At 43.1% G+C, this 15,024-nt stretch overlaps 1 protein-coding gene across 6 annotated transcripts in view; it reads left to right on the top strand.

Moving 5' to 3' along the window:
- Window positions 1-9,649, top strand: part of phf14 (PHD finger protein 14) — a 110,807-nt gene extending 101,158 nt beyond the window's left edge. For all 6 annotated transcript variants that reach the window (XM_076105594.1, XM_076105593.1, XM_076105592.1 and 3 more), the window contains one exon: window positions 8,770-9,649. In XM_076105594.1, the coding sequence (XP_075961709.1) occupies window positions 8,770-8,847 (78 nt within the window). In that variant the 3' untranslated portion in view covers window positions 8,848-9,649. The remainder of the gene's footprint in view (window positions 1-8,769) is intronic.
- The last annotated feature ends 5,375 nt before the right edge of the window (window positions 9,650-15,024 follow it).

The following is a 15,024-nucleotide window of genomic DNA, read 5'->3' as shown; positions in this document are numbered from 1 at the left end:
TGGATCAGATGGCGGGGGGCCGGTTGGAAAGACCCGGCAAGCCCAAATGTGTAGTGAGGGTGAACTGGGAACGTCTGGCGGAGGACCCTGTCCAGGAGGTCTTTAGCTCCCACCTCCGGAAGAACTTCTCACACATCCCGAGGGAGGTTGGGGACATGGAATCCGAATGCACCATGTTCAAAGCCTCTATTGTGGATGCGGCCGCTAGGAGCTGTGGCCAGAAGGTCATCGATGCCTGTCGTGGCGGCAACCCGAGAACACGGTGGTGGACACCGGAGGTGAGGGAAGCCGTCAAGCTGAAGAAGGAGACCTTCAAGGCCTGGTTGGCCCAGGGGTCTCCTGAAGCAGCTGAGAGGTACCGGCAGGCCAGAAGGGCTGCAGCTGCAGTGGTCGCGGATGCTAAAACTCGGGCATGGGAGGAGTTCGGGGAGGCCATGGAGAAGGACTTTCGGTTGGCCTCAAGGAGGTTCTGGCAAACCATCCGACGGCTCAGGAAGGGAAAGCAGGGCTTACCCCAGGCTGTTCTCAGCAGGGGGGGGGAACTGCTGACCCGGATGGGGGAGATCGTCGGCTAGTGGAAAGAGCACTTTGAGGAACTCCTAAACCCGACCAACATGTCCTCTGCAGAGGAGGCAGCGCCTGAAGACCTAGGGGGGGGGGGGGCTCACCCATATCCCTGGCAGAGGCCGCTAAGATAGTTAAAAAGCTCCTTGGGGGCAAGGCGCCGGGGGTGGATGAGATCCGCCCTGAGATGCTGAAGGCGCTGGATACGGTTGGGCTGTCTTGGCTGACACGCCTCTTCAATGTTGCATGGGGGTCGGGATCAGTGCCCTTGGACTGGTAGACCGGGGTGGTGGTTCCCATCTTCAAAAAGGGGGACCGGAGAGTGTGCTCGAATTACCCGGGTATCACACTACTCAGCCTCCCGGGGAAGGCTTATGCCAGGGTGCTGGAAAGGAGGCTCCGACCGTTTGTCGAACCTCAGATTCAAGAGGAGCAATGCAGATTCCGTCCCGGCCGTGGAACAGTGGACCGGCTCTTTACCCTTGCAAGACTACTGGAGGGGTTCTGGGAGTTTGCCCAACCAGTCTACATGTGCTTTGTGGACTTGGAGAAGGCTTTCGACCGGGTCCCTCGGGGGTTCTTGTGGGGGATGGTGCGGGAGTATGGGGTGCCGGACCCGTTACAACGGGTGATCCGGTCTCTGTACGACTGCAGTAGGAGCTGTGTCCGCATTCTCGGCAATAAGTCAGACACGTTCCCGGTGGGTGTTGGCCTCCGCCAGGGCTTCCCTTTGTCACCGGTCCTGTTCGTGCTTGGCCTGCTGCCATCGCGACCCGACCCCGGATAAGCGGAAGAAAATGGATGGATGGATGGATGGACATTTTGGGATTGAGGGTAAGGCAATAACGTCAGTTGTCAATCTACATTGTCCACATCCATAATATTAACAGGTGTCAGATAAGAGCGAATGACAGGAATAATCGTCCTTTTTGTTCATATACTACACTATACATAGCACTACTATACATAGTGCAGGTGTAAACAAACAAAAGCATGATTCTAACTCAAACACGCCGTCAGTCTTCTCGTTGCCTCGCCAAGAATGGCTGAATTGAATTCTTTCTTTGACTGTAGTTAAGAATGATGAAGAGCAAAACATGGTCATAGCCACTAAAGTGCGGAGACTCCATTGCTGAAATGTACAATTTCAGGCTTGGTTTACATTCTTCTGGGGTTCTACAGCTTTTGGATCGGTTGCTAGAATGTTTTTACAGACCTTCATGGTTCCCAGACGAACAGACCTACCGACTTTGGTGATCATCTGACATTTCCTCTAGCGCCACCATGAGGTTAGCGCTGGAAAGCATATGTCCTTTTTAATATGTTTTTGCATCTTTGTCGTGTCAAAGTCACTGTGGTCTTACAGTAATTAGTGTTTAAATTAGCAAAGACAAGACTTTTTTTTGCTCAGCGGGCCGGCAATCGGTAATGATCCTTACCTGCATGTCTGCATCCAACTAATTTGATGCAGACATTGACAATGTTCCCCTCGGGATGGATTGTGCTACCTTTTCATGGGTAATGACTTTGCATCCAGTGACATCATAAGGTTTTTTGTCCCATACTTTTTTGACAGCGAATGTTAGCATGCTAAAAAGAAGAGGGTGAACATGTTAAACACTAAACCTGCTAAAACATCAGCACGTTATTTTCGTCATGCTGATGTTAGCACTTATCTCAAAGAACCACTGTGGCTAAGTACAGCCTCACAGAGCCATGGAGCTATTGTTATAAAGCAGCAAATATAATTTTCTAGGTTTAATTACAACCCAAAGAATCTTTAGACCAAATGCTTGAGAAAGTCTTTGCCCAAGAATCTAATGATGTTAAATGAGTCTGCCAGTGAAACTCCCCCTCACAATTTATTGTTAAAAGATTAATTCTGCTTTTTAATTAGCGAGCAGACAGTCGGGACACGCTGCAGTGTTAAAAACTGCTTCCCTGGTGATTGGCCTTGAGGGACAACAATCGCATACAGCATGGTTCCTTTTTTTATGAAGTACTTTTGAATTACCAACATTTACTGTAGGCCTGGACCAGATTGTGTCAGGATGAGTCTATCGGGAAAAGTTTACAATATTTAAGAAATATGTAAGTTTATGTGAGTACACAAAGAATCCATGCAGGAGTGAAACCATTCGTGATTGACAGAAAATTAGAACCTAACAGCTAGCTGGAGGAACGTGGATTCATGAGGCGTTGTGGGCTGCAGGTCCTAACCTGGTGATCACACATTCTGGAGTGTAGATGTGTTTATTAACCTCTGGAGAGGAGATAATTGTATCTGTCAGAGTCGTTTAATCACTGCTGCTGCTCTCACCACTGTCACTTTCACTTTGTTTGTTTTACTAAATCAGCTGGCTCCTTGCTTGGCCCACTACGACTCCTGCTCTCCTCGTGTCACTTTCCTTTTTATTGGCTGTAAAACTCACGTGTACATTTGGGAACTATTTCGTTATTTGTAAAAATAAAAAAAAAAGTATGTTAATTAGTGCTGGGCACGTTAGCGCGTTAATTTCGCGTTAACGCATTCATTAATTAACGCCGACAATTATTTTATCGCGCGTTAACGCATTTTTTTTATTTATTATAATTATTTTTATTTTTTTTTAATTGAAAGACAAGAGACAATACATAGACATAACAACAAGAGGATGACAAGAACAGTGGGATAAAAGCCAGCAAACATCCTATAGTCAGTCATTTTAGTGCACCTATATGCTGAAATTCACGGTAAACGCATTTAAACGGCACAGATCGGGAGCGAGCGAAGGACTTTGAAAGTTAGCGGAAAGATTAACGTGAGACAACATCCAGTTTCTTCAGATGAACATCCGGTTTTCAGAATAAGATGCCAACAAAGTATGAATTATATTCACATTAAGTATAAAACATGCTACCTGCATCTCGTGAACCAAATGCTATTGCCCTTTTGTTCATATAGCAGTACTTTTAAAATAAAAGTGCGCAATACACTACTTTTGAATTCATTATTGAACTTTGCCATAACAATGCGATTAATCGTGATTAATTGCAAAAAATCCATCCGATTAATCACGATTAAATATTTTAATCGTTGCCCAGCACTAATGTTAATGTATGGAATAACGATAAAACACTGGTTCCAACTTCAGAAAGACACAGTTGAAGGTGGGCAACACAACAATATTTAGTTAATAATTCATCAGTCAAATACAGTGGATCCAACACCATCAGACTGATTCTGATGGAAAAGAAACAGAAGCTGCATCTTAATATTATGATCCAGTGTTTTTAAAACAGTAGGTATATACAGTACGTAAAACATGTATCAGGGCAGAACAATAAGGATTACCCTCAATTGTGAAACAGAAGCTGGATAGAAAATGGTAAGGACAGGTCTTTATAGCCATAATAACTTTAATTGAAAATCAACTACTTAACATTTATACAACTTGTTCCATTCCATTTAAGCTGTGCACTCTGAGCTAATGCTCAAGTTTCTTATGATGCTTTTATTATTTGTATTTTACCAAAACTTAAAGCTATGGTCGGTAATATTTTTCAAGAACTTTTTCCCCCCACATCAACACCGGGGAGCTGGTTCGCGACGACACTTATAGTATTCCTTGCGTGCTTAAAAACTAACAATTCTGATTAACCAACAGTGTGTGGGTTGATTTTGCGCATGCAACTGAAAGTGGGAAACTGATGTTGGGAATAACATAGCCTCACACGGGTTATCAGCAATATGTTGGGAACGTAAAGGAGTGTGTTTGGGTTATCAGCATCTAAGAAACTAAATTCTTGACATCAATAGAATTATTAATGTCAGTAACAATTATTAATGATTATTAATAATAACGGGGCACCACCCTGCGAACAGGGACCAATAACCAAATGATAAACTAAGTCTCATAATTAGTGTTCACTCACAATGTCAATAGTCTGTGTACTATGACACATTCAGAGTGAAAGTGAAGGTTTAAGTTCGAGCACAGACCACATATATTATCACAATACACATGCACAAAGTAATCACAGACAGCTGCTCTTTAAAATATAACAGAGTTTATTACGTTCTAATACTAATGATCTAGTCAACTAATATCTAAACTAACAACAACTATACATTCATGAGCACGCTATCTAAAATCAACAGACTATGGAAAAGAGGGGGGGGGAAGTGTGTGTGTACATGTAGTGTGTGTGTGTGTGTGTGTGTGTGTGTGTGTGTATGTATGTGTGCGTAAGGGGGAGGAGCGAGGGAACAGCTCAGCGACGTATGACGTAGTTGGGACGTGGTGACGTCTCTCATGCGCGAGACTCAAAATGGCGGATAGCCAACAGGAGACCCGGCGTCTAGTGCCGGTAGCCGTTTAGCACGTAGCTACATTAGCTCAAAGCTATATGTGTGTGTGGATTAGTAAAAGAGAAGGGAAAGGAACAAAACAAAATGAAATAAAACAAAAGATTAAGATCCTCCGTGCCGCGCTGGAGTTCAATAAACTGTTCTCCCAGCCAGAGGAGCAAGAACCGGGCTCTTTGTCACAGACGCGGTTCCGACCTCTGGTTCCGACCTCTGTCCCTGACCTCACTGTGGCTGTCTCGACACAAATCACGGTAGCATAGAATACACGGTAACTTCTACACAACACTAGCAATTTCAGGGATCGCCAGTGTCGGTGATCATAAAGCATACACCACGTTATAAAAATGAACAGTACTTTAAGCACACAAACAGAATAAAATAAACACAAATGAACTCTCTCTAACTCTGCCCAGAATCTATTTCGCCTTACGGTACGATGTGATTGAGGGGGGGATTCTTCTGAGCTTTGGTGGGCTCGGGCAGCGCGGCTACGTGCCGCGGGAGGTGTTCTCTCGGTGGGAGAGAATCGCTGTCGTCTGGATAAGGGATTTTCGCTTCCTTATGGCCGGAGCAAACGAGGCGCTTGGTGGAGAGTGGAAGTTCTCTCTCTCTCTCTCTCTCTCTCTCTCTCTCTCTCTCTCTCTGAAGAAGTCTTGCTTCTTCACTTCTGCAGGACTAAAAAGGGGTTCGCTTCGTGGATACGAACAAAGATAAAATAGACAGTTTGGTGAATTTGGCCAGCGAATATAAACTGTTAGACCTAGGTTTTGATTAAAAAGAAGAACAACGTTGCATTTGTGCCTCCTGCTACCCCGGAGGGATCGATGGAAAAAGCATTGAGGTGGGGGTTGCAGGTAGTTTTGTAGAACAGTGGCTGAACCACAGGGGTCCTGGGGTGTCTCGGCCCTCGGCCAATTAGATTGCAGCGCTGCTTTCAGGTAACTTCAGGGAAGTATAGTCTTTTGGGGGAGCAGGGTCGTCTTACCGGAGGTCCCGCCTCGGCATCCCTGCTCTCGTCCAATGAGAGCAGTGTTGCATTTGGGGGGAGGAAACTCACACCCTAATGTGAATTTCTTCAGAGTTGGGGGTTTGGTGCTCAAACTACAATCAGGATGAAACCTTTGCTTGCAAAAGGGAAGGCCTGACTCTCTTTGTTCCACAGCACATGTCGAAGCCATATAGTCAGATCCCAACACTGATAAACCCTAGTCTCCTTTATGCAAGTCAGATGTGCTACATACCCACCACTCTCCTACCTGACCTTCTACCTCACGACATGAATAATTAATTGGCACTGAAAGTTGGCCCTGGATGTCACAGCTCTGTCACTTCTATCCACCTTTCACTCACCTAATTAGTCCATTCAGGGCACCTGCCAGTCACACTCACCTCATCAGCTCATCACTCTCACCTGCTCACTCTGCCTCTTCACTATTTAAACCCCTGCCTCAGACACACTCACTGCCAGATCGTTCTTTGCTTACATGCTCAACTTTCCCGCACTCACCCTTAGACTGATTCCCTGTTGCCGACCCTGCCTGTCCCGGACTACCTCGCCTTGCTCCTGCCCTGGAAACTTACTCAGCCCTTCTGTCCTTGACCCCGAGAAACCTGTCGTGGATTCTGCCAGAGTATATTCTACCTGTCGTGCGTTTCTAATAAAGAACTTAAATCAAACCAGTCCGGGTCTTGTCGTACTGCTCCTGGGTCCTAACTACACCCGTAACACTGGATGTACATTTTGAGGTGGGGTATTGGCTCTTCGCTAAGCCCTGCCACCTTGAATACAGACCGGCCAATCACAGTAAAGCATCGCACAGCTCCAACCAGGGTCCTCCAGCTCCGCTCCACAGACTCTCATGCAATTGTTTCAGATTTTCTTCATTGTCAGGCTGGTTTAGTGGATTTGGAGCTAGTCATGGTCAAACATTGAGTCATAGTGATACTTGTTACCCGAAGATGTTGAAAGGAGATATACGTTTTTAAACTACATAAAAAGTATTTTAGAACATCATAAACAAGCATTAGCATTTCTATGTTATGCTAGCTAAATAAGGTATAATGGATGTCTACACATGCTGCTTTAGCTTTTTAATGATTGTAACTGTGAATAAAGACCTACCTGGTTTTACAGGAACAGTGTTGTTCCTTCACTTCATTGTCTTCTGTCTGGGTCTCCAGGTGATGTGCTAGTTCACTTTTACACTGTGATCTGTAGCTTTAGCTTCTATCTTGATCTTTCGAACCTGTTTTCTCTGCTAAATCATTTTAACACCTGGATACATCCTTCAAACACATATAGTAGACCTTCTATCTGCTTCTCTCTGAAATAGATTTTAAATGTTTCCAAAAATATGATATTCATTCATGGAGTACAGTGACAGTGTGGGCTCCACACTAGACAGACTTTACTACTCATTATATGAGCAATTTCTGTCATATGCATAGAATGTGTTGTAACTCTGTTATGTTGTTCATTCTGTACACATGACATCTATCACACTTCTGTCCATCCTGATAGAGGATCCTCCTCTGTTGCTCTCCCTGAGGCCTGAGGATTAAAGATGTTTTTTGGGGAGTTCTCCCTGTTCTGATGTGAGGCCCCTGGGACAGAGGATATCACATGTACAGATTGTAAAGCCCTCTGAGGCAAATTTGTGATTTTGGGCTGTACAAAATAAATTGAATTGAATTGACAGCTTGACGGGGTAGCAGAGGGGGGGGGGGGGGGGGGGGGCTTAGCGAAGGGTCAATAGGTTCTTTGCAGATGACGTCACACATCGGCGTGCTTACCAGCTGGAGGGCAGGTAACTGGAGGCAGGTTCAATACTGCAGCAATAATGCCTATGGTTTGCGCTGTTTACGGCTGTTCCAACTGGTCAAATCTGGGAAAATACAAGATCTACTTTCAAGTCCCGAAAATAGTTGTACACAAAGGTGAGAAGTTTAAAAAACTCACAGAGATCAAAAACCTCCATCTAACGTCTGGAGGAGCGAAGTCATTTTGCCAACTACATAGCTAGCTAAAACTGACTAAAAACACAGACCATGGTGGTGATATTGCCGGAAACATAGCCAGATACATCTGTGATATTATCATACTGTGGTTTAGTTAGCTGTCTCCAAGCAGCTAACTAGCTAGCTAGCTAAAACTGCAAAACACTAGCTCCAGAGCAAACAACCAACGGTTGACAATATCACAGATGTGGCTGGCTGTTTCCAGCAATATCACCACCATGGTCTGTGTTTTTTGTCTGTTTGTCATTGTTTTTATGGAAGTTAGCGTTGCATTGGTTCCTTCGACAAAATGTTTTGGGATAAATCAACTACACATGAATTCACTTCATCGCCACTAAGCTAAAGGCGGACTAGTGATCAGCATGATGACATTTAGTCATCTCTCATTTAGCCACTTGTTTGCAATCACCTTTTTTAGAACACAAAAATGTTTTAAAATTCAACAGATGGGTATTTACTAGTGTATATTACGTGGACCAAAACGTTAGAATCTCTTCAGCTTGCCTTAACCACGGACCGTATCTAACCAAAAGCCCATCAACTTTGACACCAGGAAACCAGAAGTGCCATAATGCTGACTCAATTCCGGGTTTTATGACGCATTCCTGCAGCACTCTATTTGGACGTGATAGCTGGGGACAGTGGGCTCAGCAAGACATCCATATGTCTCTGCAGTCTGTAGTACAGACCTGAGCCAGACAGCATACTTGTTTTTATACCTTGGTCGTAGAGCAATGGAGGGTCAGTTTAAGTCTTTCTTTCTGTTCATTGCTAACGCTGACATGTTCAAAGGTGCCATCTGTCACGTGACGGTTTGTCGTGTCCTGTGCTTCTAGGAGGAAGAGGAGGAGGAGCAGCTGGAGGAAGATGACGGTGTTAAAGAGGAAACAGCGGAGCAGGAGATTCCAAACTGAACCCGAGCGAGCGGACACGAACATACCACTGCTCTGTGGTTTCACCTCCAGTCTTTGCATTTCCGTTCAGACTATAGCACACGTAACTTTCTACTAGCCTCCCAAAGTTTCTAGACAGCCAGCAGTTAGCTTCCACCACATAGTTTAGCAAGCAGAGGTGTATTTTTAGGAAACACTATTTAAAATTGTGAAATCTTTAGATTCAAGGAAAGAGTTTGTACTTTTTATGAACGAGGCTGGACAGACATCTCTCAGATTTCAGACATCTTCATGAAGCAGCACATGAAAGCATCCAGCCACAGGGGCACACACACCACTGCGCTCCTTCTACGGCAGAGACGTGTGTCCGGCTGTCGACACCCAGCCAGCTGACGTGTTTTTGGCACTTTCCACGCAATCTATTTTCATACACTAATGATGATCAGACAGTGTGTCCACACAGAATATCCTCAGTGTCCTGTTTACAAGATGAAGCGAGCAGAGTGGGGTCCACAAAACACATCTTGTCCCCTGCCGAGCACGCTGACATCAGCAGTGAAGCGTCCTTTCACCGTCTTCGCACGCATTTCACTCGACATTTGACTGGAGGATTTTATTTTTATATTTCTTGCATATCTTCTTTCTTCCCCCATTTAAAATATCGACTTATTTTCTCACTCATTTACAGTTATGTGAAGTATTGAGTGTGGTTTTTGTGTTAAAAGAAACATTTTTTAGTCTTTGATTGACAGTATCTTTAAGTGCTACATACAAATCTATTTTGTCATTGGATTTGTAATAAAATCGTCCATGTTTGATTGTTGATTGTATTTCCATCCTTTGTAAAGTCTTAGGTTCTTTTCTTCTACTTTTTCTCTGGTTCTCTGACCTGCTAGTAGTCTGTGGTCCAGACTGGGCCTGGGAATCATCGCACACATCACACACAGAGAATGAACAGAAGCCACAGATGCAAGTGTTCACAGCCTAATCATCTTCAAATCAACTACCACCTGTAATTTGATACTAAATGTGGCAGATTTAACCCCAAATGAGGAGTGAAGTGATGATGACATTTAGTGTTCATTAGCTAATCAATCATTAGATTTGACCAGAGACTACTGTCAGGCCAAAGCACTGTCAGACACTCAAAGTGAATCTGGAATTATCCCTTAAAGTGCCAATAAATTTGAACTGCAAACGTTTTTTGCTTCTCTACCACTGATACGCAATGCACATGAAATGTTTGAAATCTATCGATCAAGGTGGAATGGTTATATAAAGGCAGAAAGTTTCATATATAATTATTTAAAGCCAGGATAACATCAAAAGCTGCAAAACAGGCCTCCGATCACTCTGATGCGTAACAATGATTGTAATCCAGAGCACATGTGGCTATAGCCTCTTTCACACAGCCTGTTCAAAGGGGGACTGTTGCGCATCATGCCTCGCTGTTCTGTATAAAAGATACAGAAACGGAACAGGAGGGCAGGGGTGCATTGTTACTCCACCGCTAAGCCAGGCCAGCAGTGGAGGAAGTCCCAGAGCCGAATTGATGTTTGTGTAAAAGGGACAGCTGGTACAGCAGGTTCACACTAGGCGGCAACTTTCTGTTTAGAAAAGTGAAGACACTCCTCTGGTTGTATAGAAGTCTATGAGAAAATGACTCTACTTCTCTCTTGATTTATTACCTCAGTAAACATTGTAAACATGAGTTTATGGTCTCAATCTCTAGTTTCAAGTGTTCTTCAATACAGCATGATGTTCATTTAGTAAATGATGGTCCATTTAGAGTCACACAGACTAAAAGCAGGGGATGCTTTAGGGCAGGGCTACCTTGAGATTGACAGGTTGCTCCCACATCGTTGTCCGGTCTGGGGATTGTTCCTGTTTTCCTCTTAGAACTTTAACCCTTTCACATTGAGTTTTCAATTCATGAAAGTTAATTGAAAACTTTTTGGTCACCTAAAAATGTCTTATTCAGTGTTTAGTTTGTACTTTGCTCCACCCTCTAGTATCACTTCTTCTCCACTTCTTATAAAGGGTCTATGGACTGCATTCACACACACTAGACCAGGGGTATTCAATTCAAATTCAGCAGGTCCAGTTAGAGAGAATTTCCTCATGCAAAGGTCTGAGACATCACAGTAATGTCTAACTTGCGCTATGATTTATTCCCATATATATTGAAATAGCCAACAGTTGTATCAACGTCTGTATGTAGTAGATCAATGTAGTAGATCAATTAAATAATATATCAACAATATTTATTGTCAGTTTTCAAATTGAACTGGATGAATTATAAATAATACATAATAAATAAATGATCTCTCATTTCAAGTAAAATAAGGACTGGATTAAAAAAAATACAGAAAGCTTTTAAAAAAATTTGCATCTTAAAATAAAGTACTTCATTTTCGAAAAATGAACTGAAGTGAAAGACCCTGCAGCTTTAAATTCAGTTCATTCAGGTGTGAAGTGATGTCACTCAAAACAGCCACGATATTATGTTCTTCTCATCTTCTAAAAAGAAAAAATTGTGTGCAGAGGTTGTATCTGTGGTTATTGAAACCACTTCTATTCCTTTCTGTTAACTTCATTTTTGGAAAGTTCAAAATATTGTGTTATTAAAAATGACATTCCCCCAAAACTAAAATGCATTCTCAATTGACTAGAAACGTATTTTCTCCTTAATTACGTTTGTGTTTGATGTATTACAAATACGTTTCTAATCAACATATCTTTGCTGTACTCTAGTCTTTAGTATTCTTCTGTGAACTGCCTCGCCTCTACCCCCGCCACCCACGAGTTGTTGCCCCGCGGCCTGTTCCGAGGGCTGACGGACCTGACGTCGGGGTGCCTCGTGGCGGGGCCAACGGGTGAGCGCCCGCCACTCGGAACCATAAAACCAAGTCCCGGATTTTACCCGGGGGACGTTCTGGAGGTATTGTGGACGGGTGATGTGCCTAGTTGCTGGGGAGGAATGAGCCGAGAGTGGCGGGGTGTTGTATTTTATTTATTTTTAGCGATCTAACCTTAACCCTAACTTCCACCAGGTAGCCACATCCCCACCCAAACCTAACCCTTAAGAGAGTCACGGTTACTCCCGGATTTTACCCTAACCTTTTGTGGAGGTATTGTAGCCGCGTAATGTTCCTCGTTGCTCGGCCCGGATGAGCGCGTTTCTGACGGAGACAGGCGGCGTGTTGCGGTAGTATTCTGACCACGTAATCGGCCTCAATGCTGGGCTTCAAATTAGTGCGAAGGAGAGGCGGTGGTGGAGAGGGAAAAAAAGGTTAAAGTGTTAAAATGTTGATTAGAAACGTACTTTTGTAATACGTCAAACACAAACGTAATGAGGGAGAAAAGGGAGAAAATACATTTCTAGTCAAACGTAATTCAGAATGCATTCTAGTTTTGGGGGAACGTAATTTTTAGGAGACAGGGTTGATTAATAGACTTGAGTCAAAGGTGGCTGCTACTCCATCTCCTCAGCCGGTGCCTCAAGGAATGTGAGTATTATATTGACTGGGGAGTGGATTCATTTAGGCTAACAGTGAGGAAGTATAGTATTGAAACATGGTACAGGATGCAAAACTTGAATATTTAGAGACTGCTATGTGAACAGCTCTCTACGAAATGGCATAAAGTCAGACAGTACTGAATAATGTCTCATGACATTATTCAGTCTCAAAGTGTTTTCACAGGGCGGAAGGGTTTCCCCTTTTAATGCTGAGGAATTAAACGCTTCCAACCTTCCATTCACACAGATCACACAGTGGTACTGTAAAGGTCCATGCTGAGCAGCGAGGGAGGAATCTGTGTGTGTGAGGGGGAGTCCTGCATATCTTTACACCCTCACACTGTCCTCCCCTCCAGTGTGTTTCTCAGATCTTCATATTCCATCAGCAGTCAGACGCGGGACGTCAACGCTCTCGCATTCTGACATTAAGGCATCGAGGGGTGTAATTCCAATTTGTTTCAAAGGAACTGTTAATTTGCCCATTTCAAGGCCAGGCAGGAGGGAAGCCCTGTAAGTCTGCCCAACCGTGAAAGACATTATCGGGAGGTCTCCGATTTTTGGTGAAGAGACGTGTAAAATTGATGACGGGAGGCGTCGGTGCCTGCAGACGTTTGAGCCGGGCTCCCCGCGGTCGTGCTCCCAGCATGCCATCTGAGAGCGATGTCATTAGGCGTATGATAACAGTGATGGGCACATTAATGACAGAGTGGCCCGCTCTGCCACCCGGTGCCCCGCCAATCTTCCATTTACACCCGCAGCATACTAAACAGCTCCTGATGATGAGAATAATAAACAGAGGCGGGAGCGGTGCTTAGCAGCCAGCTCGCGCAGCAACAGAAGAAACGCTGCTCTCTTTGTTGTGCCTTGGCATCCATGTTACATTCTCACCATCACATAACACACAATGTGTCATGATGCTGATGATGCCAGTGTAGTGCAACACACAGTCCGTCACAATCACAGCAGTTGTACAGATTCTGTAGTATTTAACTTACTGGAATTCTCACTTGGGTGGTGTATAATATAATATGGTCCTCATTCTTCAACAACACTGCAAACTAAAATGGTCTTGCCTTAGCTTGTTTACATTGGACACCAGCCCGCCCACTCAGAGAGTCTAAGGCCACTTCTAATGTATCCTCCTCAAACACATTTTCATTCCTTTAAATCTACTGTTGGTAACTTAATACTAACTAACTAATAAAAATAAAGGGTAGCACTTTATAATAACTACACACTATGAAGCATTAGTTAAGTATGAGTAAACACTTAATTCATCATTTATAAAGCATTGTTCCTACATTAATAATTCATTAGTATGCAGTTCATAACAACAGTTATAAATGTTTTATTCTTGATTAATAAGCTCGTTTTCATACTTTATAAATGATGGATTCCCCCATTTGTAAATGAAGTATTATATATTTTACAAACCAATTATTAAGGAGTTGTATATGATTAATAAGATCATTTATAAAGTGTTAGTAAATGATTAATAACTTATTTAGATGTACATTATTGTATATATATAATGGTTAGGGACTATGTTAATATATGCTTTATAAACGCATATTAATACTGCAATTCATGATTAATTCATGATTTATTAAGGTAGTTACTACTCGTTAGTAAAGTGTTTTATGTGACCTCATCTAAAGTGAGGACTATTTATGCCTTATAAAGCATTTATTAAGTATTTTGTGTGACCTCATCTAAAGTGAGGACTATTTATGCCTTACAAAGCATTTATAAATGACATTGCCAGCAGTGCCTCAAAACACAGTTTTTGAACAGAACAGGCAAATAGACACAACAGAAAGTGATCAAAAACATATCAATATTTATTGCAAGATGCAAACAATATACTGTTAAATACAAACCTCTCGGCCATTAATTAATGTAAGAAACAAACAAACAAAGACATTCTCCTTCAGGAGAACATGGCTGGATACAAAACATTTGTAAATATACGACTGGAGCTAACCAGGAGCTTTGCCTATTAGTTTACATTTACTTATTTAATTATTCATTTTAACCAAGCATATCGATCTCCACTGTTCGTACTTTTCTTCAGTTGCATGTCCCGATGGCAGCCGGCCGATTCTGCTCATTGTTTGCAATAAACGTCATCAATGTGAGACAGGCAAAGGGAAAGACCGCTTCATACGTCATCAACGTGGGACAAACGTTTCGCTCCAGGAACTGGTACAGAAGTGCACTTACGCGATGGAAAACTCCGACCTAAGTTGAAAGGGCACGCGGACCCGGGCCAGAAGACGGGCCTCCAATGCCCGTCTATTTGTTTCTTAGTTTGCTGGCACGTAACGTTACATATTATGGAGGATGAGTATCCAGCTAGCCTTCCAGCTAGCACTAGAGGTCCTGAGACAGGCGCACGCTAACGCGTCACCTCCGTTGTTAATAGAGCAATCCAGGTGACAGATGGCTAACTCGCTGTTATATGTGGAGTGGATGTGAATGAGATCGATATGCTTGGTATGAAATGAATAATTAAATAAGTAAATGTAAACTAATATGCAAAGCTCCTGGTTAGCTCTAGTCGTATATTTACAAATGTTTTCTATCCAGCCATGTTCTCCTGAAGGAGAATGTCTTTGTTTGTTTGTTTCTTACATGAATTAATGGCTGAGAGGTTTGTATTTAACAGTATATTGTTT

Source organism: Anarhichas minor, unplaced genomic scaffold (genome assembly GCF_050575085.1).
Source record: "Anarhichas minor isolate MPS153535 unplaced genomic scaffold, ASM5057508v1 ptg000033l, whole genome shotgun sequence".
NCBI lineage: Eukaryota > Metazoa > Chordata > Actinopteri > Perciformes > Anarhichadidae > Anarhichas > Anarhichas minor.
The sequence above is the reverse complement of the archived record's forward strand: the minus strand, read 5'-3'. Positions and strand labels throughout refer to the sequence as shown.